Genomic DNA, 23,136 nt, shown 5'->3' on the forward strand with positions numbered 1-23,136 from the left:
AAGAAGGCAGATCTAGAAAATGTAATTAAATATATAATAACAATTAGTTGACAACCTTGAGGGCAATGCCTGTAACAGAAGGAGATGACCATTATCCTGAAGCATTACACAAAATGGTTTTAGCAAGTTACATGTACCTAACACAAGAAAACTTTGAAGTCATGCATAATAAAAAGGTATGAGAAAAACAGGTGATGGCTGAAAAAATAATTAACACTGGACTTCATGTCAAAGCAGATTTTTTTTAGTCTTACTAGAGAACCAAACTAGACAGCAGAAAAAGGCAGAATTGCAATTCAATGACTGAAGGCAACCAACCATATGGAAAACTCATCCCTATGCTGAAAAAAGTTATGTTACAATGCTATACATCTTCATTATGCAAAAGCTCATAAGGCACAATACAGTCCAGGAAGATAACTTGACTGCTACTGAACTATTACAGTTTTCTATCTATTGACTCAAGTTTTCATCTTAGATTTTCAAGCTTCCAGACAGGGACAGTTACAGAAAAGAAGTAATTTTTACTTGCAATTAAAGACCTGAGGGGAAAGGGGAATCTCTGCAAGAAGTTTAACAATTATGGGCCAAGTCATTCATGCATCCAGAACAACTACCAATTATCTCTTTGTTTTACCTACCTAACAATCTTAACAGCAGAAATTAACAGGCTTTAGTCTTTTCACAAGATGAAATGAGCATCATTCAATATCTATTTTCCATGTAAATATTCTTTCTAGCCAAAAGTCTTGAAAAATCAACAATTACCTAAATAGTGCTTTACTCAAATACACCTCAGAAGAGGCTTCCATTAGCATAAAGTTCACTTTGAAACATAATACAGACACATAATGGAGTGTCTGCTCCATCTGCTAAATTAGACTTCTCTTAAATTCATCACAACATTTAGTTTACTAATTCACACTGGGATTCTCAATTCTACCTTCATCAGAACCATTGGTCAAAACAGGGAGTCATTTTCTTTATGCATGTTCTGAATTTTGCATTTATTTCCCTTCATTTATAACAAAGCAACTACTCCAACAGATACTGACACTAAGACTAACTCAGAGTGGTTTCTTATCACCTACAGCCTTCCCACAAATACCAGTTCATTTCAACTTTTATCACTTTCCAGCTAAGTTTTAGCTTTTGCTACTCCCTTTAAACGACAAGAGCATCTAGACACAGAGCAGAATTTCATTAATTATAAAGCTAGGTTTTCCTCAAAAATCATGAAAGTATGTTCCATTCATCTTAGTTTAACCTCTCTGAAAGAGAAATGGTTTTGACAGAAAAAACACACTTGCACAAACAAAGCAAATCCCTTACACATCTAGAGGACTGTAGGTTTTTCAGCTGAAAAGTAATTCTTGTCAATGGCATTTTAGGCAGGGAACAGATTCACACATCAGGAGGGAATTCTTAAAGCCAGTACGTCTGAATTGTATGGAACTAATTAGCCACTAGCTCAAGAAATAACTTACATAAGGAATATTAAAAGCACAGCCTAAAACATCTTCCTAGAATTATTTTCATTACTTATGATGTCTGTAGACTGTGGTCAGTATCTTAATTCAAACTTATAATTGGGACTCTCTAGAGAGCACTAAGACTTCAGTTATAATGACTATTCACTTTGACTCAGTTAAAGGAAAACTGGTCTCCAAATACTCCTTGTGATGCACATGAGAAGGCCTGCATCCCTGACTTCTTTTCTCCAACCATTCTAATGCAGAACTAGAGCTCAAAAGACTCAGTGAAGTGCAATTAGTAATCCCGAACCTCTAACTAATGCGTCAGTGTTTTTATCTCCTCTTGAACTGTGTCTGCTTAGTGGTAGCAATTATTTGAAAAACATTCTGTTCACTAAAAAGCATAGGCATCAATCCCCAGGATTCTGATCACCCTTCCAGACTGACTAAATATTAAACATTTGTTGCAAAGAGAGTTTGCTTTCCACACCACAGGTTTGGCAAACTTCAAAGGACAGTATTTCCAGATATATTACCAGCTTTTTGAGGTCTATATAGTATGAAGAGTTGCACTTGCTTAAACTACTGAAAGTGATAGAATCCAACTAGTGGAGATAGTACAAGTATTTCTACCATTTAGATGGTGTTATCCTTCACTCCAGACTTGCATTTCCACTACTAGTAACCCATAACACAATAGATTACCCATTTTAAAAAACAGGTCTTTAAAAAGCCTCAGAGTCAGATTTTTAAAAGGGCGAGATCTTTTTGTGGGTGAGCAACCATGCAGATGAACAGCAGGGAGGTTAAAACCTAAAAATTCCCATTTCTTATTGCTTTAACTACATTTGAATAACAAGTTTGCATAACTACCATTTAAAATCTGTAAGCTTATGTCATATACCATTCTTCCCTGTGACACCTAATGAACCAGAAACAGATCTGAACCGAAAAAGTTCAGAAGAAGATGAAAATTCTATCAGTCCTAAAATATCCTGCCATACAGTGTACTGTGCAATATTTTCTGTTAATAGACTGGTTACTTGTACTTAAAGCCAAAGAAAACAATATAAAACATACTGAATAGACCAAACGTACATAACTCAGCACATGGAAAGTCAATATTAAAAAAAAAACAAAAAAAAGCAACCCAGAAAAAAAGCCCCACACACATTCTGAAAGGTTATTTCTAATACCTTTTTGCTAAGACTAAGTAAGTTTTTTCATACAAAAAATAATCAAATAGCCATGAAGACTTTTGAAATGCCTTTTTTTTAAATGATGGCCATTTAAAAGTCAAACTCTCAAGATTTATTCTTTAATGAAAAGCATGTTATTTGTCTACGCTTTTTGATTAGACCTTTCTACTTTTGATGACACAGAGGTATATTAGTCTAGAAAAACATTCTCCATCAGAAAACAAAAACTACAACAGATCAATCTTTTTGACAATAATCCCCCAGCCCTTGGGCAATTGTTATAAAAAAATGCCACTTGTTCTAAGAAGTGCTCATCTCAAAACAATTAAATGCAATTCACATTCCTAGACCACAAACCATGCATGGAAAAAACACAACACTTCTTTTCCGCTCATATAACAGCTATGAAAGCATACATTAAAGATGAAACTTTATTTTGTCATCAACAATAATTGTAACACCTAGTTCAGATATGGCATCTTACTAGATGGATTCCAACAGTAATAAATGCATAGTCTACAGTACTCCTCCATTCCTTCCTCTCACCCAAAACATCCATGTGCAGTAATTGAATATATAACAATCAACTCTACAACAACCAGTTAGCACTTTTACTAAAGGAGAAGGTTAAAAAAGCTAAACTGTATAAACGCAAATAATTTCCTATCTACAAGTTCCCAAAAAAACTCTATGCACTTATTACAAAATCATTCATTTGAACTTACTCCTTTTTAAAAACTTTGGGTGCTGTAAGCACCCAAGACTTAAACCAAGATCAAACCACCATTTTAACTCCTGCTGCAAATGGTCTAAGTCTTTTCAAAATCTCTTTACTGTGTTTCTATGCCCAACCAAAAATATTAAAAAAAAAAAAAAAAAAAAAAGGAAAAAGCATCCACAGTACTTGGTAATACTTGGAACATGGGCAAGGGGAAAAAAATGAAGAAAAGGGTTAACATTCTGCTTCATTTTGAATCTGTTAATTTATCTACAAAAAAAAAAATTATTCACCCCACCTTCTCCCAAAGAGTACAGTATTTTCTTCATACTTGCCAAAGTGAGTAGCTGCCTCACAAAGTAGAGACAGTAAAGCTTAATCAAGTTTAAATGATGACCAGTATTACAGACATCTTTAGCAAAGGCCTGTACCTAGCAGCATTCCTGAAACATTATCATTTAAACCTCCACTAGTAAATGCAGAGTTTTGGTTTTCTTCAATTGTAGGTTTCTCAAGTCACAAAGCTTCTCTGAGCTACTTACTGAATAAAAAGAACTTGAAAATTTCAGAGTAAACTAATGCAAATTAACAGATTTCTCAGAACAGCAACAATGGTTCAAATATGTAAATATCTAATAAATTTAAAACTACCACTTTGCTCTCAAACATGAGTCCACAAATTACTTCAGTGAAAGAAGTGAAGATATGAAATCCTCACTCCCAAGAAGTCTTTCAGCTTTCCACGTGATACAGAGAGAGGAATACTCAACTCTGATCATGCAACAGAAGTTTTCTTTTTTGTTTTGCTAGGGTAAAGCAGCTCTGAATGACTTAGTTAAGTATTAGAGTCAAAGAGAAGTTAAGAAAAAGTTAGTAACAGAACTCAAAATGTCCTATCCAAGGCTTTTGCTCTTAATGTCCTACATAGCTTAACAATTTGTCCCTGAAGTCTCACAAGAGGCAAGTAAACAAGAACTCTAATCCTTTAGGACTAATCTACTCAATAAAATATTAACAGGAATTCAAACAGATTAATTTCATAAATCACTTCTCTGAAAAAAGCCCCACACATTTGAACTACTTTCAAAATACCACCCAACCTTCAAAACAAAGTCACATTTTACACACTTCAGAAAAGCGAAGAGTATCTAATGGAGTTGGAACAACTGTATCTCACCACAGAATTAGACGTTTCAAACTAGTACCAAGGTACATCAGTCAGTCACACGCGAATTCCTTTCACTCTCACTGCATAATCTATACTCTCAGAACCCTATTCCTTTGCTTTACCAAAAACATAAATCTGTCTGAACTCCACTATTACGGCTGTGATTATACCCTCAGCAAAATCCTACTCTCTTACATAGGAAAGTTACAAGACAAGTCACTTAAGCCAGGTTAATTTCACTGATGAAATGCCTGAAGAATCACTACAAGGCACCAACTCTACTGATACATCCAACCAGCAGCTCCTGGATGAGAGTCTGCTGTTCGGGCTACGAAGTTAACCCAGAAGGCCAACAACTATGCCTGGACATTTTAAAATTATTCAGTTTGACTCAGCTCAAGCACACACAGCCAAAAAACATATCCAGGTTACTGCATCTTCACAGATGCCACATTTGCTGCAGTCTCTACAAAAAGCAAGCTGTGCCTTATGATCAAGCTGAGCCTGGAAAGACAGGGCAACAATAGAGGATTACCAGTTCTCAAGGAGTCCAGTAAAAGGGTTTTCATTTAAGCTGATAAACAGTTCAAATGTGAATCATACCATTATCTACATTGAAAATATCACGAAATTTGTGTCAGCTCAGGGTAAGAGTGAAAATAAATGTGAACATTCGTAAGTGTAATTAGCTGGAAGGAAAATATACTTTATCTATAAAATTGTTACCTGCTGCCAGTTTGATGTAAATGCACCTGCGGTCTTATCAAATATTTTTAGAACTAGTAGGCTAAAGAGCTCATACATTCAAGGATATTATGCATGCACTTCATTTTTTACATGCAGTAGTTCAACTGAAATATCATCACTGACAGTGGCAAGTATGCTCCTATACAGGTTCAGAGGCTTAACTGCAGAAGTGCAGAGTGAATGCAAGTAAAATTATTTTTTCTTTCAATAATAACTTATAATGAAGCTGGTGACTTTCATGCAAACTCTAGTTAACTATGATAATAAATATGCATGGCTGACCTAAAGAAAATATGATTTGTTAAACTACTTACTAACAAAACCACAGAAGCACAGTCTACCATAAACATAAAGGCGAGAGACTGGAGTTAGAATGTACTGGGAATGGACAAACATATCAATAAAACAAAAAGTTCAGCCACAGGCAGTTAGCAGTCAACCTGCAATTCCAAAAAGACTGTGCTGTGTTCTCAAACATGATCCTTAAAGCTTCTTGATACTGGCTTCAGCCCACTTTTCTGAAACAGTAACTGACATTGTTAAAACCTAAGCAATGCAATCAAGGAACTCTAATTACAATAAATCTTGGAAGATATAGGGAATAATCAGAAAAAACCGTCAGCTTTGTGTTCAAGAAACTGTCTGCAATGAGCAGAACTGAAAATACCCGAAGGTGTCGTAGTTCCTAATCTTAGAAATGCTTTCAACACTTTTTCGTGGCTCTGCTAGCAGTCAGTACCTGGGTGCAGAACAGGAGCCAGCTCCAAGAGCAAGCCAACGTGATTTCTCAGAGGCTTCTGTTAATAAACAACCAGGGCCAGGCCAAGAGCAAGTGTGAATTTCCTCCTTTTCCCCGGGAACACGCACATGATCAGCCTCCACCCTCTAAGCAGGGAGCCCGCTGTCACACACAAACAGGGCTGTAACCTGCGTCCCCAGCCCTCCCCCTTGCCCCCCCTCGCCGCTTTCAAACCAGACGCGCAGCATGAACCAGCCAAAAGGAACATGACAAGGGGCGGGAGGGTGTGGTTTGACTATTACATTTTTTTTTTTTAAAAAAAAGGACAAAACCCAGCCTCTCCAAGCCATCAGAAACACCCACTTCATTAGGGAGATATTACCCGCTGTGTTTTTCCAGTACAACATGTGAACTCGGGTCTACGAACCTGCTCCTGGTATTTACTTTCGGCGGCGGGCTGGCAGCCTGCAGGCTCGGAGAGCCAAGGCGCTCCGTCCGTCACGCCCTGGGAAAGCCACTCCGGAGATTGCACCAGCAACCCGGAGAGCCGCCGGACTACAAGCGGCAGGTTGCTTTGTAAGAGGCGCCTTCGGCACAAAGACGAATATTTAAAGAAACAAACAAGCTAGCAACAAAAAAAGCGCTCAGCACCGAGATTCTCAATCCTCCTCCACCAGCCGCCTGTGTATGTACTGTGAAAGTCGCAGACAGACAAAAACAAAAAAAAAAGCCCACGGAGGTACCCGGTGTCGGGCTCGGGACGGGGGCAGCTCCTGTATTCTCGCCCTTGCCCGCCCCCTTTCGCCACCTCCATCTCCCAGCGGGTTTCCCCCCTGCCTCGGAGCCGCCTGTCCCGCGGGGTCAGGCCGGCATGTGCCTGCGGGAGGGAACAGAGGGGACGGCTCCGGCCCTGCGCTCCCTTCCTCTCCCCGGCCGCTGCAACCTGCCTTCACCCGGGCACGGCGAGGGGCCCGGCTGCCCACCGAGGAGCGGAGCCCCGACCGCGGCCGGCGCAGGACAGCCGGTGTCCGAGCCTCCGGCCGGGCGGGGCGCGGCCTGGCCCGGGCGCGGCGTCGCACCGGGCCGGCCGGGCGGGAGGCCCTCGCCGGGGTCGCTCACCTCGGTGGGGTCGCTGATCTCGAACAGGTCCAGCCGGTTCGCGTTCCAGTGGTTGATGATGTCGGCGAGTTTGCGCCGCTCCTCCTCCCGGCTGCCGCCGCCGCCCGACATCCTCGCCGAGCCCGCCGCCGCCGGGGAGCCGAGCCGGGGCCGGGGCCGGGGCCAGGCCCTCTCGGCCGAGCCCCGGGCGGAGCGGGGGTCCCTCAGTCCCGGCCGGGCAGGGGAGGGACCGGCTCTCCCCGCGGCCGCTGCCGGTTCGGGCGCCGCGGAAACGCCCCGGGATCGTGCCGCCGACAGCGATCGGCCTCGGCGGACAGCGGGGAAGCAGAGAAAGAGAAGGGGGAAGGGCGGGCAGGGGGCGGGGAGGAAGAGGAAGGATGCCCCGAGTCGGCAGCGCCCGCCGTATCTCCCGGCTCGGCAGCGCCTGTGTCCGCTCGCTTGCCCTGAGCCGAGCGAAGCCGCCGCTGCCGCCGCCTTTCTCCGCCCCGGGATCGCCCTCCCCTCGCTCTCTCCTTCACACACCGGCCGTGCGCGCCCCCGCCCGGCCGCCCGCCCGCCCTCCTCCTCCCCTTCCCGGGCGTGTGCGCGCCTGCGCGCGCTCCCGGCGGCCGTCGCCTCCCGGCGGCGCGCGCCTCCGGAGAGTGCCCTCCGCGTCCCGCCTTCCCCTCCCGCTCCGCCGCTCCCGCCGGCGTCGGGAGGCGGTCGGGATCCGGCGGTGGCCGGGGCGGGGCGAGGCGCGGCCAGGTGCAGTGGGAGGCCCCGCCCGGCGCGGGGTCAGCGATGCCGGCCAGGAGGCCCCGCGGGAGGAGCGGCGGGAGCCCCGGGCGCCGCCTTAGCGCGGGGCCCGCGGCCGCGCTGTGGCACCAACAAAGAGCCGCCGCGGCCGCGGGAACAAAGAGCCTGCGGGCGGGTCCCGGCGCGGCCCCGCCGTGGCTTCCCCGCGCTAAGGCGGGCGGAATGTCGCCGCTGCCCAGCCCTCCCTGCCCGCGGGCGGAGGTCACGGCGCACGGCCCGGGGGTGGCTCCAGGTTAAGGCCGCCCCTTCGCCCTGGGGCCCTCGGGTCGCCGCGGTGCCTCGGCGTCTCCCGGCGCGGCCAGGGCAGCGACGCTCCGCCGCTGCCCCGGTCGCTGCTGCGTTTGATAATGGTTATGGAGTGCCTTGGGAGCTCCGCGTGAAAGGAATTGTCTAAAAAGGCTGTATTGACAGAAATTTCCACAGCTTGAGATAGACCTGATAAGAAGTTAAAGCATCAGATACGTTTTAATGGATTTTAGACACGTCGTTTTTCTGTGGTTTCTCACAAAACGTGTCAGTTGGCCGAAGAGGCATCGCCCATTGTGTAGACGTTGGAATTCAGTCCAGCTCTGGGGGTTTGGCTTTGTTTCTTAACCCGCAGAAGTAATGCATCCTGATAGTTCAGCAGTAGTATTTGTTGTGCTTGTGGGCATCCTCTGAAACTTAGTACTTGAACAATCCTGTTTGAACTCGGTTGTCCAAATACGTATCTTTATTGGTTTCTTCGAGTGGTTAAAAAGGGGAAAATACTGTTTCCTCTTAGCATACCTGGCAAAGTATTTCAAGTTCCTCTTTGCTGAGGGACTTCAGAGGACTGAGTTTTGCTGATGAAGTTTTGATTTGGCTGGGTTATTTAAAGAAGGAGATTCCTCAGAGGCCTTGTCTAGATTAAGCAATTAAATTACTGTTTTTATCCAGTAGTACAGCACCTGTATAACTACCAGAAATTCTAGTTTTACAGGTGAAGGTCAGTTATACTTTTACCCTACATAGGTAACTGTGCCATATCCAAGGGCGGAAGGGATTCTATTTCTTGGGTCCCAGGCTTTGGAAGGTGTTGAAAGCCGGTCTGAGCCTTTGGAGAACTTAGTGGGAGTTGAGGGAGGCACATAAAACCTCAGGTTCTTGTACTGCCATCATACTAAAGCTGTACTGTATTTCTTTTAGATGTAAAGTGTAGAGAAACGGAAAAATCAGACATAGCCCTTCTTATGTAAAAGGAAGGGGTAAAATAGCCTGAATTTTTTTTCCTCAAATCCAGACTGTGCTACCAGATAGCATTGGGTGTTTTACAATGCCTCCCAGAAACCAGGTATCACATCTGTGATGTGTTAGCCCACTACCCAAGGCAGATATCTCTGTGCTCTGCACAGATGACATTCGCAGAATGTTGTGCTGGTTTGTATGCTTGGTTCTGTCTGCATATTGGTGAAATGGTTTGGTTCAATTCACAGGGTGAGGAGCAACAGTGGCTGTATTGCTTCAGGATTAGAAAGGATACTTAAGTACAGAGTGTGCATAGATGGACGTTTTGCTGTTACAAGCTACATAGATAAAATTGGTTTTCCTGAGGAAAAGAGGTGGTTGCTCTGGGAAAACTGACTACTGAAAGTAGATGATTTATTGTTGCTGGCATGCCTGGGTTTTCAAATGCCAGGGAGCGCCAGGAATGAAATTACCACTGTGCTAGATCCACACGGTGGATATAATTGGCTGAGAATTTATTTATTTCTATTTTAACTGTGTCTAGTCAGCATTTCTAAACCATAGCTACACTCCTGCCTGGGTACAAACAAATCCTTCAAATGGAGCAGAATTGGAGCAGACTAAAAATGTTTAGATGTCACTTATCAGAAATCCCAAGTGACTACAAGGTGTTTCTGTGTAGCAGTAGCAGTGGGAATGCTACTGATGGTCAGATACCAGCAGCAACTCTCTGATGATTAATTCTGCCATGAGCTGGTCACTGCTGAAGCAGCACTGGAAGAAACCAGGCTTGCTTGTACCTGCTTAACAAGTTGTTGCCATCAACAGTCAAATGACAGCATCTTTAGTACAGAATGAGGATTTAAGAAAAGTACTAGTGTAGACAAAAATGTAGATGTCTGAGTGAACCAGCAGGACCAGCATACAGAGACTGTACTGTAGAAGATAAAACATAAGCCCTGATTTCCTTGGAAAAGCAAGTGTGCAAGGAACTAAAGCATTAAATTACAGTGTACTGGCTAGTTTTCTGTGGAAAGTATGTGCTGTTTCATTTGCAGTCCCTATTTTTTTTTTCATAGGGCCATTGCAATGGGAAGTAAAACAGCTGCTGTAAAGCCTGAAGAGTGACATGATTCCTGTGAACAATTGTAAAAAAAATTAGAGTTATTTATGAATGGAAAGCATTATATGTATAAAATGTATTATAAACAGGATTGTGTGTTTGACTATCATCAAGGCATCTTCCATTTAAAGTAATACATAAAGTTACTTGAAGCCATTATATTAAATTTTTCTCTCTATTCTTTGTGAGATTTTTATCATTTACACAGTGATAAGACAATCCTATTTGAGGAGTTTCCAAATCAGGCTATCATTCCTGCAGGTATTCCCACTGAAGCTGGTGGCAGAGTTAGATTTAAGTCCTTAGAAGATCACACACCTGATAAAAAAAAAGTAGAGTAAGTGAAGCAAAAGAATGGGAAACAAAGACTGCTTTCCTTGCAAGTGATGGTCATTTTTAAAAATTTCTTTTCTTGCTGAACAGTGTTCTTTTTCAAGGTGCTAAAGATAACTAAGCTACTGTAAGCCATTATTCTGATTGTTTGTTCAGCACTCAATATGCATTTTACAGAACAAATAAGATAAATGCCCTTCCCTGTAGAGCTTGCAAACTAAATTTTGTCACAGTTGAGAGCACCAACTTGAAGAGAGGACCATAAAAAAGAAACATAAATATACAAGGAGGGCTTGACAATCCTCTTCATTCCCTGGACATCACAGAGTCACATGTGCCCATGTGAATACCTACCACAAGGGTCTGTCTGCTGTCTGTGCAGCTCCTCTCATTAATCATGTTGGCATATGTTGGTCCCTGTGGGATCTGATGGTTATGGGCAACAACCATGTACAGGATCCCTTTACTCCTGCTGCTGGGCTAGTGCAGTCCATGCAAACAGTTCTCCTGCATAGGGAAGGTTTGCATGAAGGTAGGGTCATGCTCTGTTGGTCTCCTGGCTGCTCGCCAGCTGCCCATATGGTTGCCAGAATGCAGCATTAATTTTCCAAGGTTGCATGCATCTGATGTATAGTGCCACGCTGTGTAAGTCAGCACACTACTGAAACTTATAAATTCATATGTAAGACCAAAAGTATTAAAGTAACCCTTCTCATAGCTTCCCAAGCGTGCATGTGTTTTGAGAGCAGAGGTAGCAGAGCTGTAATTTTGCTTAATGCAGTGCAAAACGTTATGTTAGAGCAACATTAATGAACCTTGGTCATCAAACTGCAGTCTTTACATAAATGACACACCCACTGAGGAAAATAAATTATCCAGAATAAGGATTGCAGCTTTGGACACTATAAGCACACATAAATCAGGGAGAGGAAAAGTTTTTAATACACCATTATCTTACCTAGAAGAATTGCACACACTGTATACATCAATTCCATCAATTTCATACCCAAATTGGTAAACGTAGTATATGCAGGGTATGTGAGCAAATTCATATTACATGAAAAACCTTTACTATGTGCTTCGTTCCTGCTCTTATTAGTGTATTAAGGAAGAAGCCTATATTTAATAACCTTGACCTCTTTGAAATACAAGTAAGAGGGGAAAACAGAGGAAGTGTGGCAAGTTATGTAACTGGGTTTTGGAAATCTTTGGGTTTTTCAGTTCAGTTATCCTCACTCTAGTTTTAGTTAGGGGGAAGCACAGAACTGTATAAAATGGCAGCTATCTTAATAAATATATCTTACTTTTTGGTTTCTGTATGGATGAAAACTGTCAAGAAATTTCCCTTAAGGAAGATGCTTAATTTTTATAATGTATACATCTTTCAAAGTAATTTATTAGTAAATACTTCCTGGATCAAAACATCTAGAGTTATATTTGTACTAATGAAATAGACAGTATAAAGACCTTTCTCTAGCCCTACAGCCAGCTGACCTAGCTTGACCACCTCCATAGTTTAAAATTGTTTTAGCTCTAAAATAGAGTGGCTGCAAGCAAACTGCCTGCTCTTTCCTAGTCCATGCTCAGGAGTTGTCTGTGAGTTAACCATTTCACAGCCAGACTTTGCTAACCACTTAACTTATAGTTGGGCATAAAGGAGTGGATCTGGATGCTGAAATGGCTCAGGAGACCATTTAGCAGTAGAGAAAGAGCCTGGAAGCTCTTCTTGTGCATCTGGCTTCAAGGCAGGGTCCTCTGCTGGATGGGGTGCTCAGGCATGTCTGTATTTGTAGGTTCAGAGCACAGACAGCCTTTGTCCTGTCTTTGCTGAACTGTGCTGTGATCCATGTTCAGTAAGGTGGATCAGAGTCTGAGTGTGTTGTGGTACATGGTCATTCGGATGGACTTCATCAGCAAGATGTGTGTTTGTCCTCAGGTGAGCAGCTCCTGGAAATCAGAAGAACATGGAAAGCGAGGAGTGGGTCCTAGTAAGAGGTTACCGCTCAGTGTTGTCCTAATACTGCAATATCTGCTGGATTCATTTTCAGATAAATATTGAATGTTTTTTGAAAACTCTTTACATCCAGGGAGTGCTTTTTCTTCAAAGCAGATGTATAGAGGAGAAATTTAGTGACTGATACACAGATTATCAGTTTATAGCTCCTGGCCTTTTCCAATATAATCTAAAATGAAATCAGTTAAAGCAAAGTTCAGAGCTGCTGCAGGTATGAAAAAAAGCTTTCTGATAGTTTTTATTTTTAATTACATATCTCTACTTTAAAATATTTTATTGCCAACCGCTGTGTTGTGAAAGAAGATGAGAAACTGGCTGGCCATAAGAAATGGAGTCTATGTAAAATTCCCAAGTGGACCGTGTAAATAAACTGACATCTCCTGTCTCTGGAAATGTAGCTAGTCTCTCTGTGGTATACAGCATTATTTTTTAAAATAGTAAAGATTCTTAGGTAGAAGTTATGCATTTCTTTTAATCTGAGAGTAGACCTCCAACCACTACTCCAGACTAAGCTGTTTGTTACAATGATGTGTAATCATTTCAATGATCTTTGAGCAAGACGTAGTGGGTGTTTGGTCATGTAATTAACCTCCTGCCATTGGCCTCACATTCTCTCCACCCTGTAATTACTTGACTGAAAAAATAACACCTTTCAAAGCATACATTGTATAGAAAATTAAAAGAGCGTTATTTTTAATCTTCCTTCACACTCACACTATGACTATTAACTCCTATGTACATTTCACTTACTAGCAGAAGTCGTTTGGACACATCTGAGCAGATTTTGTTAGAAAAGTTTGGTTTGGGAGCAAACTGGGTCAGCATGCTCTTGGCTTTTTTGTTTTTATTTCACCTTTTTAGAACAAGTCCAAAAGCACCAAAAGGATTTTCATGTAGAAATATCCAGCGAGCTGAGAATGTAATGGATATTATTTTCTTTGGCCCAGCAATTGCGGTTCTTTTAACTCAATATGTGTGAGTTCTGTATGTGGAGATCTTCAGCCTTAAAACAAATACTTCAGAAAGCTCCTAAGTGAAACTGAAAACATTAATGTAAACCTGTGAAATATAAGAAAAAAAAAAAAAAAAGAGGTCAATCTTCCCCTCTACAAGTTTTCCATAGTAATGCTTCTGCATTTTTGAGGCCTTCATTCTGAACAAGTATAGAATAAAAGTGGAGTTTGTATGTACAATGGGAAAGTAACAGAAAGCACCAGGGAACTCCTGTGTAGAAACCTGGAGTGGGATTTATATTAGCTAACCTGAATTTTTCTAAAACTTACAACAATAAGGTAAGTATAGACTCCTCTATAGGTAATGTAGACAGCAATTGACATATATCTGGTGACATGATTAAACCATAATTTTAGAAGGCTACAGAGAAGTGAGGTGAATCCTCCTTTGAGGTTAATTCTGCTATCCCCCAGCTTCCTCAGAGCTTTATTCTTTTGATTTTGGCATAGGCTACACCTCCAAGCCCTGCATTGCTTTAGCCAATGATGCTCTTTTTCTATCAGCTATGGCACAATTGTATTGGTCATCTCATTTACATGAAGATCAGTGTCTCTGTCTGTGTAAAACCAAATGTCTCAAACTCACTGAAGGACCTGGGTTTCAATTTACAGGTGTCACAGCTCAGCCCTACCCAGTTGGGTAGAGAAGGAAATAGCCATGGGAAGCATATTAGGAAGTAGATTTACATTGCAGAAATAGAGCTACCTGGGCTACATTTTAAAGTGTGTCTTTTTCAGGTGCTTGAACTTATACAGGTGAAATTCTTTTTTGTTTCACTTCCTGGACAGCTCTCTGTGACATCTGTGCTCAAAACTGCATCTACCAGCACAGGAATACTTGATAATTACACCTTGAAATAATGGAGCCTTAACTCTCCTCTGTGAGATCAAACTTTAATACCAGGTTGTGCTTTTTTTTATTGCTTTTTTTTTTCTCAGTCAGATACCCTCATCTGTATCCCATGCTACTCCTTTATTGTGGGAAGACACCCAGCCAAAATCACAAATTCCTTCAGACCTTTCTAAATTCAGTTGTGAAGCTTGTCAAGTTCTAGCATATGAATAATGCACTTGCTGTGGTGTGACCTGTGTTTGCTATGTTAACCACAATCCTGACATTTTTACCCTGTGTACCATATCTTTCCCCTCTCTGACTGGTCATTATATTCCTTTATATGTTACTGTGTTTCAGTATGTGCTGGGATTTGCATATTGATTTGAGGCAGGGACCAATTTTTTGTGCACATGTAGCAGTTAGCACAGCTCAAAACAGCAGGGGAAGGTTGCATCACCATGTGATTAATATTAAAGCTTGCTGGAAAGCAAGTGGTACTACCAGACCCTGGTACAATAATCATCAGCGTTTTTTTATCCTTGGCTCTCCCTCCCATGAGTGCAATTTTGTACAGTACCAGGGAATGGAAAAATCAGACCATCTCCTGGCCAGTACAGTCAGGCTGACACAACAGCAGCTACATCTTTCTCTTAGTGACCCTTGTAGGCTGTTAAGAAATATGTAATGTCCTTAATGTTATCCAGCAAGACATTGTGCAATTTATTTGGTTAAGCAAATCCTAAGTACAGTATGCTCTACCTTGTAAGCACCTTCAGGGTCAACACCTCCCAGACAAACTTTCACAAATGCAGTTTTTCTAAGTGCAAAATTTGTCCCTACATTGTTTTCACATTGTAAAAGTGAATTTAGATGTTACCAGACAAAAAAGAAAACCAAAAACCATACACAGTTTGAAGTAGATTTGACCATTGCCAAGACATATATCCCAAGGAAGTTAATTTAGATGCATCCCTGCAGGCCAATCAAATAAGAAAAAAATTCAAAGGTGACTGTTGAGAAAGATTATGGAGGAGTACAGCTCTGTAAGTGAAGGATCTCCTAAATTACATTACTTCTACCTTTCAAAATGAGAAGATAGTACTTTCTTGCTTTCTGACTAAAGTTAGAAACACATGCACAGAAATAGACACCTAGATTAATGACCTGTTTTCCAAAATGTCATAAATTCCCAGTCATCAAAGTCACCTTTGAGTCTTCATTTACAAATTGAGACCACGAGGCTTGAAAAATGTGTCCTTTGCCTCCCAATAGCACCTATCTGAATATGGGAATTCAACAGAAAGGCTGCAAAATTGCTTCACCTTACATGGTTATAGCAGATGGATGTAAACTGCTTAGTGTGATAAATCACCAGTATCTGGAGGCACTGCTCTGAAGCTGGGGCATGTTTCCAGGCTGTAGGTTTTCCTTTCCAGGGGCTCTGCCTGGTCAGCCCTGCCCAGGGCACGGGGACCAGCTGCTCTGGGCCCATCAATGCTGTGATGCTGTGCTCACTGCCGTGTGTTCCCAGGGGTGCATTGACCACTTTGCCTGTTGCTAACAAGGATGCTGTGGCAGCAGGGAGCTCTGCAAACCTCACTGAGCATGATGCTGAACCAAGGGGTCGGTCTGGTAGACCTCTGTGCTGCCTAGAGTATGCTGCTAGCAGCATTTTACAGCTAGGACAGTGTAGTAATCCTAAGACATGGGCAGTTCAGAGTGAGTAAGGGTGTTTTGAAGTCCCAAGCCTATACTGGATTTCCATGCAGTTATTGACCTTAATCTGACATTGTCTTGTGAGTAGGCAGTATGAAAAGATTAGAGTTCCTTCTCACTATAACTTTTGATTTACAGTGAACTAAGTAAGCTTCATCTGCTAAGGAGACATAATATAAAATGCTCTGCTGCAGGCATGGACCGTGGCACAAGTGCCACTGTGAAGAGAAAGCAATGGAAAAATTCATCTGTATGAGGAAGAATGAGCAGCAGATTTGTTCTGGTTTGTTTAATGCAAACTGTAGAATTTAATTCAGCTGGTCTTTAGAATAATTCAGTGACTTATATTTGGTGAAATACCATCTTTCATAACAGCTTGAACTCAAGATGGTAAGAGACAGAGTATAAAGAACCTCATGGGGTTTGTTCCAGCCATTAATCATCCTTGCTACTGAGAGATGTGTCGTATCCAATGTCCCCAAATTCAACTTCCAGGCTCTAGTACTTGTCACGCTTCTCTGTTTTGTTGAATAGCCCTTTGGTATATTCTATTTTCTCTCTTTTAAGACACTCATATCTTACCTGCTGGTTTAAAGAGACATCAATTTATCTTCTTTTTAACAAGCTAAACAGACAAGCCTCTCTCTCACCATAACACTCTTTTTCTAGTTTGGAAGTAAGCACTAAGGTTGTTCACTGCACTTGCAAGCACATTTTGACTTTTCAGAAAGAAGATACTAGCATCCAGCAGAACAACAATTTATATTTCTGGCTATAGGAGTCGGAGCACAGACTGAGATCTCCAGGGCCTCCTGGCACAAAGGTTAACTCTGCATATATCAGGCTGTACTTCTCGTATCAAGTTCTTCCTGAACTTCCAGTATTGTATTGTTTCATTTGAGAGTACAAAGCATTACCAAATTAATTTTAAGAAGTGCATATTAAGGCAACATTCCTCCATGTGCACAGTAGCATTCTTTCTAGCCATATGTCTCTTTAAAAAACGTAAAATATCTTAGGGAGAAATAAATTCTCTCTGCAGTAATACAACTATTTTCATTCCCTAAAACCTGTCCTTTGAAGTCTGAAAGTGCAAAGAAGCTTCTAATCACTCAAAAATCTCTATATGGAAATATATATATATATATTTATGGAAATAAATATATATAATGTTGGGATTATTTTTTTCCCTGTCAAGATTTAGGCCAAGAAGTGATGTGTTAAGGTATGTCAGGGATGGTCTAAAGTTCAGTCCTGATGATCTGGTGGGTTGCTTATGGAGGAAATGCTAAAACATCCTTAAGGAAAGCAGTGGTGGCTGTTTGCAGTGATTCCCAGATTGCTTGCAATGGGTCTGAAGACTATGTGTATATATATATATATATATATATATATATATGTATGTGTGTGTGTGTGTGTGTGTGTATATGATATCTCTTCTATTGTTATTATTAAATATAATAGTATAGGTCAGAGAGGACATGGTTAAAAATTCCTCTGATACACAGCATTGTTCAATGGCCAGTTTGGGGGTTTCTGTCTCAGAACAAACTACAGCACATACACTTCAAAAAGGAGAAAAATTATGTGGGGGTATTAGATGTGCTTTCAGAGATATTTACAAAATGTTTTGAAGTCCTAGTTACTTGCATTTGTCCCTGGGAAGCAGATATATCAGTGTTACAGCCCTCAGCATTTCAGCAAGGGTAAGAAAGTGAAACAGATTTAAAAGAAAATAGCAATTTCATACTGTCATATACAATAATGTCTTGAGCTCAAGGGGCTCCATTAGACTGAGCAGAGAAAAAAACAGTCTTCAGAAAGTATTATTCCTTTTAAATATAATTATTTTCCTTAAGAAACATTTTTAAATGACTGCAACTGCCCAGCCTTGCTCTGATTTCTGTACAGCAGCCTGTTGGATTAACTGTACAGAAGATTTAAAAGGGTTTTTCTAGGTTCCACACCACTGGTGGAAAAATAAAATTACACCAGACCCAAACTGAATTAAGTAGTTAAGAACCCAGCCTAACATGTTATAATCACCTTCTTTCTACAGATGTGATGTTTTTCAAGCAAAGCCACTATGATCTTTAGCCCCTGATATAAATGGATTTGCTAGTGACTGTAGCAAAATCAAAATTGAGGCTCATTTTTGGTTCAAGAATTTTGCAAAGTGATTTGGCACACTTAATGCTTAGTGATAAAGCAAAAGCAACATTGAACCTGTAATAGATACACAGGGAAGGGATGAGGGTAGAATAAAATAAAAGCTTGTCCATTTTAGAAGAAAGTTTCTCTTCCCACTCTGCTTTTTTTTTTTCTGTGCTGTTTTCCTCCTTCCTTCTTTCTTTCTTTCTTTTACTTTGTTTTCTTTGCCTAGCCTTGCTCATTCTAGAAGACAGTTATGTATTTGCTGAGTTCCTCTTTATGAAGAACATAGCTTGTGCTGTACTTACCTATCTTTCTAGACTACAGATATTCAGATGAAGTCAGACCTTAATTAGAATTTTCAAAGACTTCTCCAGCTGATAACAAGATGCTCACAGAGGCTGAGAAAGCCACACTCGCTGCAACTTCTTTGTTGTTTAAGAGAAGCTCTCATTCACAAAGGGCACTTCAGGACAAATCTTCTCACTGTTCAGAATCAAACCCTGGAAATTATTATCTTCTTTAATTTAGCAGCAGCATTTGGGAATCCTTTCCATATCACACACCTCAAGTCTCATCCCATGCCAGACCCCACACCCTGTGTGTGGAAAGTCCCACACCCTGGAGCAAGGTGTTTCGGTCACTGTTTCTGCTGTTCAGAGTGTGATGTCTCTGGCCCCCATGGGGCTGGAGTGGGCAAAGGAGCCTGGTGCAGGGCAGAGGAGCAGATGATGTACTTCAAGCTCACTACTACCACATCCCTGGGAGCTGAAGGACACCCAGTCCCTTAGAGTTGTATCAGCTGCAGAAAATATCTTTTTTCTGGTCTTTCTGAGAAGAGGAAGCTGGGTAAAAACTCAGGCTGATCAATCTACCATATTTATTATACTATGTTTTCCTATAGAATGGGCATGGCACACACATATGTGAACAATGAAGAAGAGGATAAAACACGGATGCATGTTCCAGTCTCATGTCATGCTGTGGTGGATCCTCCGTTGCTTGACATTTTCACAGCTGAGCCCCAAACTATCCTGTTTTGGCACTCATCTTGTTTCTGCACTGAAGTACCCAATGATGTTGTGTTCCTGAACAAATGCCTGTGCTATTCCTTACACAGGGCAGAAGGAAATTCACCTACGGCAGAGAGAGATCCTGATCCTATCTGATACAATTTGAATATCCAAGTCAGGCAAACAAGTTCCCTTGTGGGAATACTTTGCTTCTCTAACATGCCCAACCGGGGAGTTTGACTGTGTTGTTGAAACTGCCATATCTCAGAGTGGGGTATAAACCTGCCACATGAGAAGGTTCAGTGTCCACTGAGTCTTTACAGAGCTGGGGAAGGAGTCAGATAATGATCTCAGTTTGATTTTCTCTGTGACAGAGCTTTTCAAAGTCATGAGCAAGCCTAAGAGCTGCTTGTGAAAATTAATCATAATGTGCATCACCTCTTTTCATCCAGCTATCAAAAGAGGGAGTGAACTTAGAAACTCCCATTGTGCAGAGAAGGAAGCAGATGCTGAGTGACTCAATGAAGCAGAAAGAGGAAGCAGTCTCCCGACTCCTCCTATCCACTCACCCCCTACTACCTCTCTTGCTGCTCTTGGCTGTCATTTGTGAGATGTGTTGGTAAACACAGCTATTCTTAGCTGTCCCTGGGCAGACGCATGGACACCACCCTGGGCTGAATACCTGTCAAGTACCCTAGATATGTTCAGGGACCTAAGTGCTGATCCAAATATTTTCCATTCCTGTGGAGAGGGTAGATGGGAGGTGCAAGTGCCTTTCCCATATTCAGCAGCAGCAGCAGCCCCAGCACACCACTTGCCTTGTCAATTTCTCCCAAAAAGGATTTCTTGAGGACCTCTCCACTCACAGTCTGTTCCTGTGGTGTACTACTTGCAGGTGAAGAGTTTTGTTACAGAGGGAGTTCAGCAAAAGTGTGTTTGAATCTCAGCATCAAAAGCTCCACATTCAAAGGCAGGACTCCACCACACTGTTGTCAGCTACTTGGTTAAAACCTGAGTTACAATTAAAGTAAAACCCTCAAATTTAGACACCAAGCAGAGATGAGATCCTAGAAGTTCAGACTGTGCCTGGGAGATCTTGCTGGAAAATGTCTGGTAGATGAGCTAGCATCTCATGAGCTAGCGTCTCCACAATGCCAACATGGAAGCCAGAATAGATTGCAGAGAGTCTTAAGGGTTACTCAGATTATGTGCTTATTTATGTCAGCGGTGTTGGCAATTTGCCTTCTACACAGTGGCAGTGAGTATCAGCTTAAATCTACTTCGTAGCTCTCTAAAAAATGAATGCATTTTCTTGCAGAGTGTTAAAGAAAAAAAAAAAAAAAAAAAAAGCAAGCTAAATACAAATTGACCTGTCCTTTAGAGAGGAAGAAATCAGCCACTTATTGCATTATTAAGTTCAATATTAATAATTCCTTTGCCAATACGTAATAGAACTCTGACTCTAGCTATCAGATAAGCAAATCCTTAGTCATATGGATGAGAACTGGAAGAAGTAATTAGCCACAGAGAGGCAATTTTAACAGTTTTGTGTTTGATTCCCATAGAGAATTTCATATGTCAGCCACATTTTCTAAACAAAAAAATTTTGGCAGTCCTGTGGAAAGTGGTATGTATACAGATAGACTCATTGGCTTGCTTTCACACAAGCTTGTTTTGATACAAAGAGATAAATGCATTTGTTGTTTTATGAGTGTCTTAAATGTAGAATTTTAGCTGGTACAAGTCAGTGGGCTTTCAGTGATTCAGGTCTGAATTAAATTCACTAAAGCCAAGGCAATGAACTGCAGGTCATTGAAGTTAAACTGAAGCTAAACTGATTTACACTTGGTGAAAATCTGGTGAATTTTTAAAAGTCTCTTTTGTAGTGATATAAATACAGCGCAAAGTCAGTGTGAAATCACGGATGCGTAAGAATTTTAATACTTGGCTGTAACACATACGTATGTGGCTATGTAACTAAAAATGTATGAATATTTGTTTTACTCCCCAGTGTTTGTCACAGGTTTAAAGGAAGGGAGTACAACCGAGTGACCCAAAGTACAATTGTTCCTTACAAATGATGCTTCTGGTGCCACTTTATCTGTAGATAAAGGCGGGTCCTTACACTCATGTTCCCTTTATATTGTGGGAATTGTTGCTCAGGCATGTGGAGAAAGTCATATAGATATGAGCATCAGCTCCAGCGGTCCATCAGCCTGGGCTTCCCTCTGTTCTGCCTGTTGTAACAGCCCTAGTCAGGAGCTCCTGGCATATCAAATATCCCATGCTCAAGCCTTCTGGGGGAGGAAGTAGAAACATAGAGTGAAGACTTAAACATGAGGAACAGTAGGACAAGAATTAGTCCAGGCAAGAGATACAAAGTAAAGTATGTAGACCAAGGAGACATGGGCAGAGATAAAGATGACAAACTGTGTCAGGACAGAGACTAAAGAAATAAGAATAATTTTTAAGCAATTCTGATGGGACACTTCCACCCAAATCTCAGAAACACAGCTTTGAAAGTGTCTGTGAGTCATAGCTCCTGATGGTCTCTCTCTGTTAATCTACATCTGCAGCCTGCAGAGTCATTCCTTCTTAACACTGGCAGTTTCTGAGCAGTTTTCTGTTTGCTCTTCTCTTCTCATTGTGGGTAAATGATGAAATCTGCCTTTCAGAGACTCCGTCATGGGACAGTTTTCCCTGTAAGAGTAGCACTAGTAGTTGTAGCACTTGTAGCACTAGTAGTTCTGCCAACAGGATGATTTAGCCTTGGTTTTCAAGACAGACAAACAATTAGTTGGCATTTTTGCTTCTATTCCCATATAAGAGTCACCATGGCTGTAATGTTTTATGCCTTGTTAAGCACATTTAGCAGTACAATATTTATTTTCTTCTGTTTGCTCTCATGTCAGACAAAAGGTGGCTTGCTGTGAGATACAAGGAGAGAATGATGTAAATGTCTGTGTGGATTAATGTAAATGATACTTTCTACTGCTGCTGGTATTGCAAGATGGTAACATTCCCCATAAATGCAGCTCCCAGTGAAAGAAACATTATGGAAGAAACTTTTACAGGATTTGCTATATTTGCAATATTTGCTATATTTTTCAACTATTCTGTGTTCTCACAGCACAGAACTGTGAAGTCCAGATTTCCAGCACAGGAAGATGAGATAAGGAATGCAAATCTGCTATATACAGTTTATTCCTTTATGTGAATTTCACTTCTGAGCAGCTTTAAAATACTTTTCTCTTGCAAGATGAAACTTCCAGTTGACAAACAGCTTGATTTAGAGCCCATTCCAGTGCTAGTAAAACATTATATATCATCTGTTTCTGGGGAAAAAAAATCACCATAGTGAAACTTACCTTTAAAATAAACATGCTGAGTATCTCTAATGGGCACATGCTTGGTGATGAATGTTTATCATAGTTCCTTTTTAAGTAACGACTTCTATTTTTATGCTGAACTTTCTCTACATTAGTGACACAATGTTATCTCAAGACCTTTCAGCCAGATAAGACCACACCAGTTTCCTCAAAAAGGTCTTCTGTCTAAGGATTCTGTACATAATTGGAGTAGGGAAGCTCTGTGGGAAGCAGAACACTGACTATACTTAAATTAAGAATTCTTAAAAGCTGATGTTAGTTAGGGAGTTGACCTAACTAACAGTTTTTGGTAACTGACATGACTTCAAGGTAGGACTCATACCAGATTTGTCAAAATACTTTGGACAGATACTCTGGAAAGCAAGAAGAACTGCCCAAACAGG

At 41.4% G+C, this 23,136-nt stretch overlaps 1 protein-coding gene across 25 annotated transcripts in view; it reads right to left on the reverse strand.

Annotated features, from left to right (window-relative positions):
* The window catches only part of AFDN (afadin, adherens junction formation factor), a 119,387-nt gene extending 111,672 nt beyond the window's left edge, over nt 1-7,715 (reverse strand). For 18 of the 25 annotated variants that reach the window (XM_085575496.1, XM_085575495.1, XM_021544189.4 and 15 more), the window contains exon 1: nt 7,166-7,715. In XM_085575496.1, the coding sequence (XP_085431622.1) occupies nt 7,166-7,276 (111 nt within the window). In that variant the 5' untranslated portion in view covers nt 7,277-7,715. The remainder of the gene's footprint in view (nt 1-7,165) is intronic. The other 7 variants (XM_085575492.1, XM_085575488.1, XM_085575498.1 and 4 more) reach the window with 4 other exon arrangements.
* Between the last annotated feature and the right edge of the window lie 15,421 nt (nt 7,716-23,136).

Source organism: Lonchura striata, chromosome 3 (genome assembly GCF_050655825.1).
Source record: "Lonchura striata isolate lonStrDom1 chromosome 3, ASM5065582v1, whole genome shotgun sequence".
Classification (NCBI taxonomy): Eukaryota; Metazoa; Chordata; class Aves; order Passeriformes; family Estrildidae; genus Lonchura; species Lonchura striata.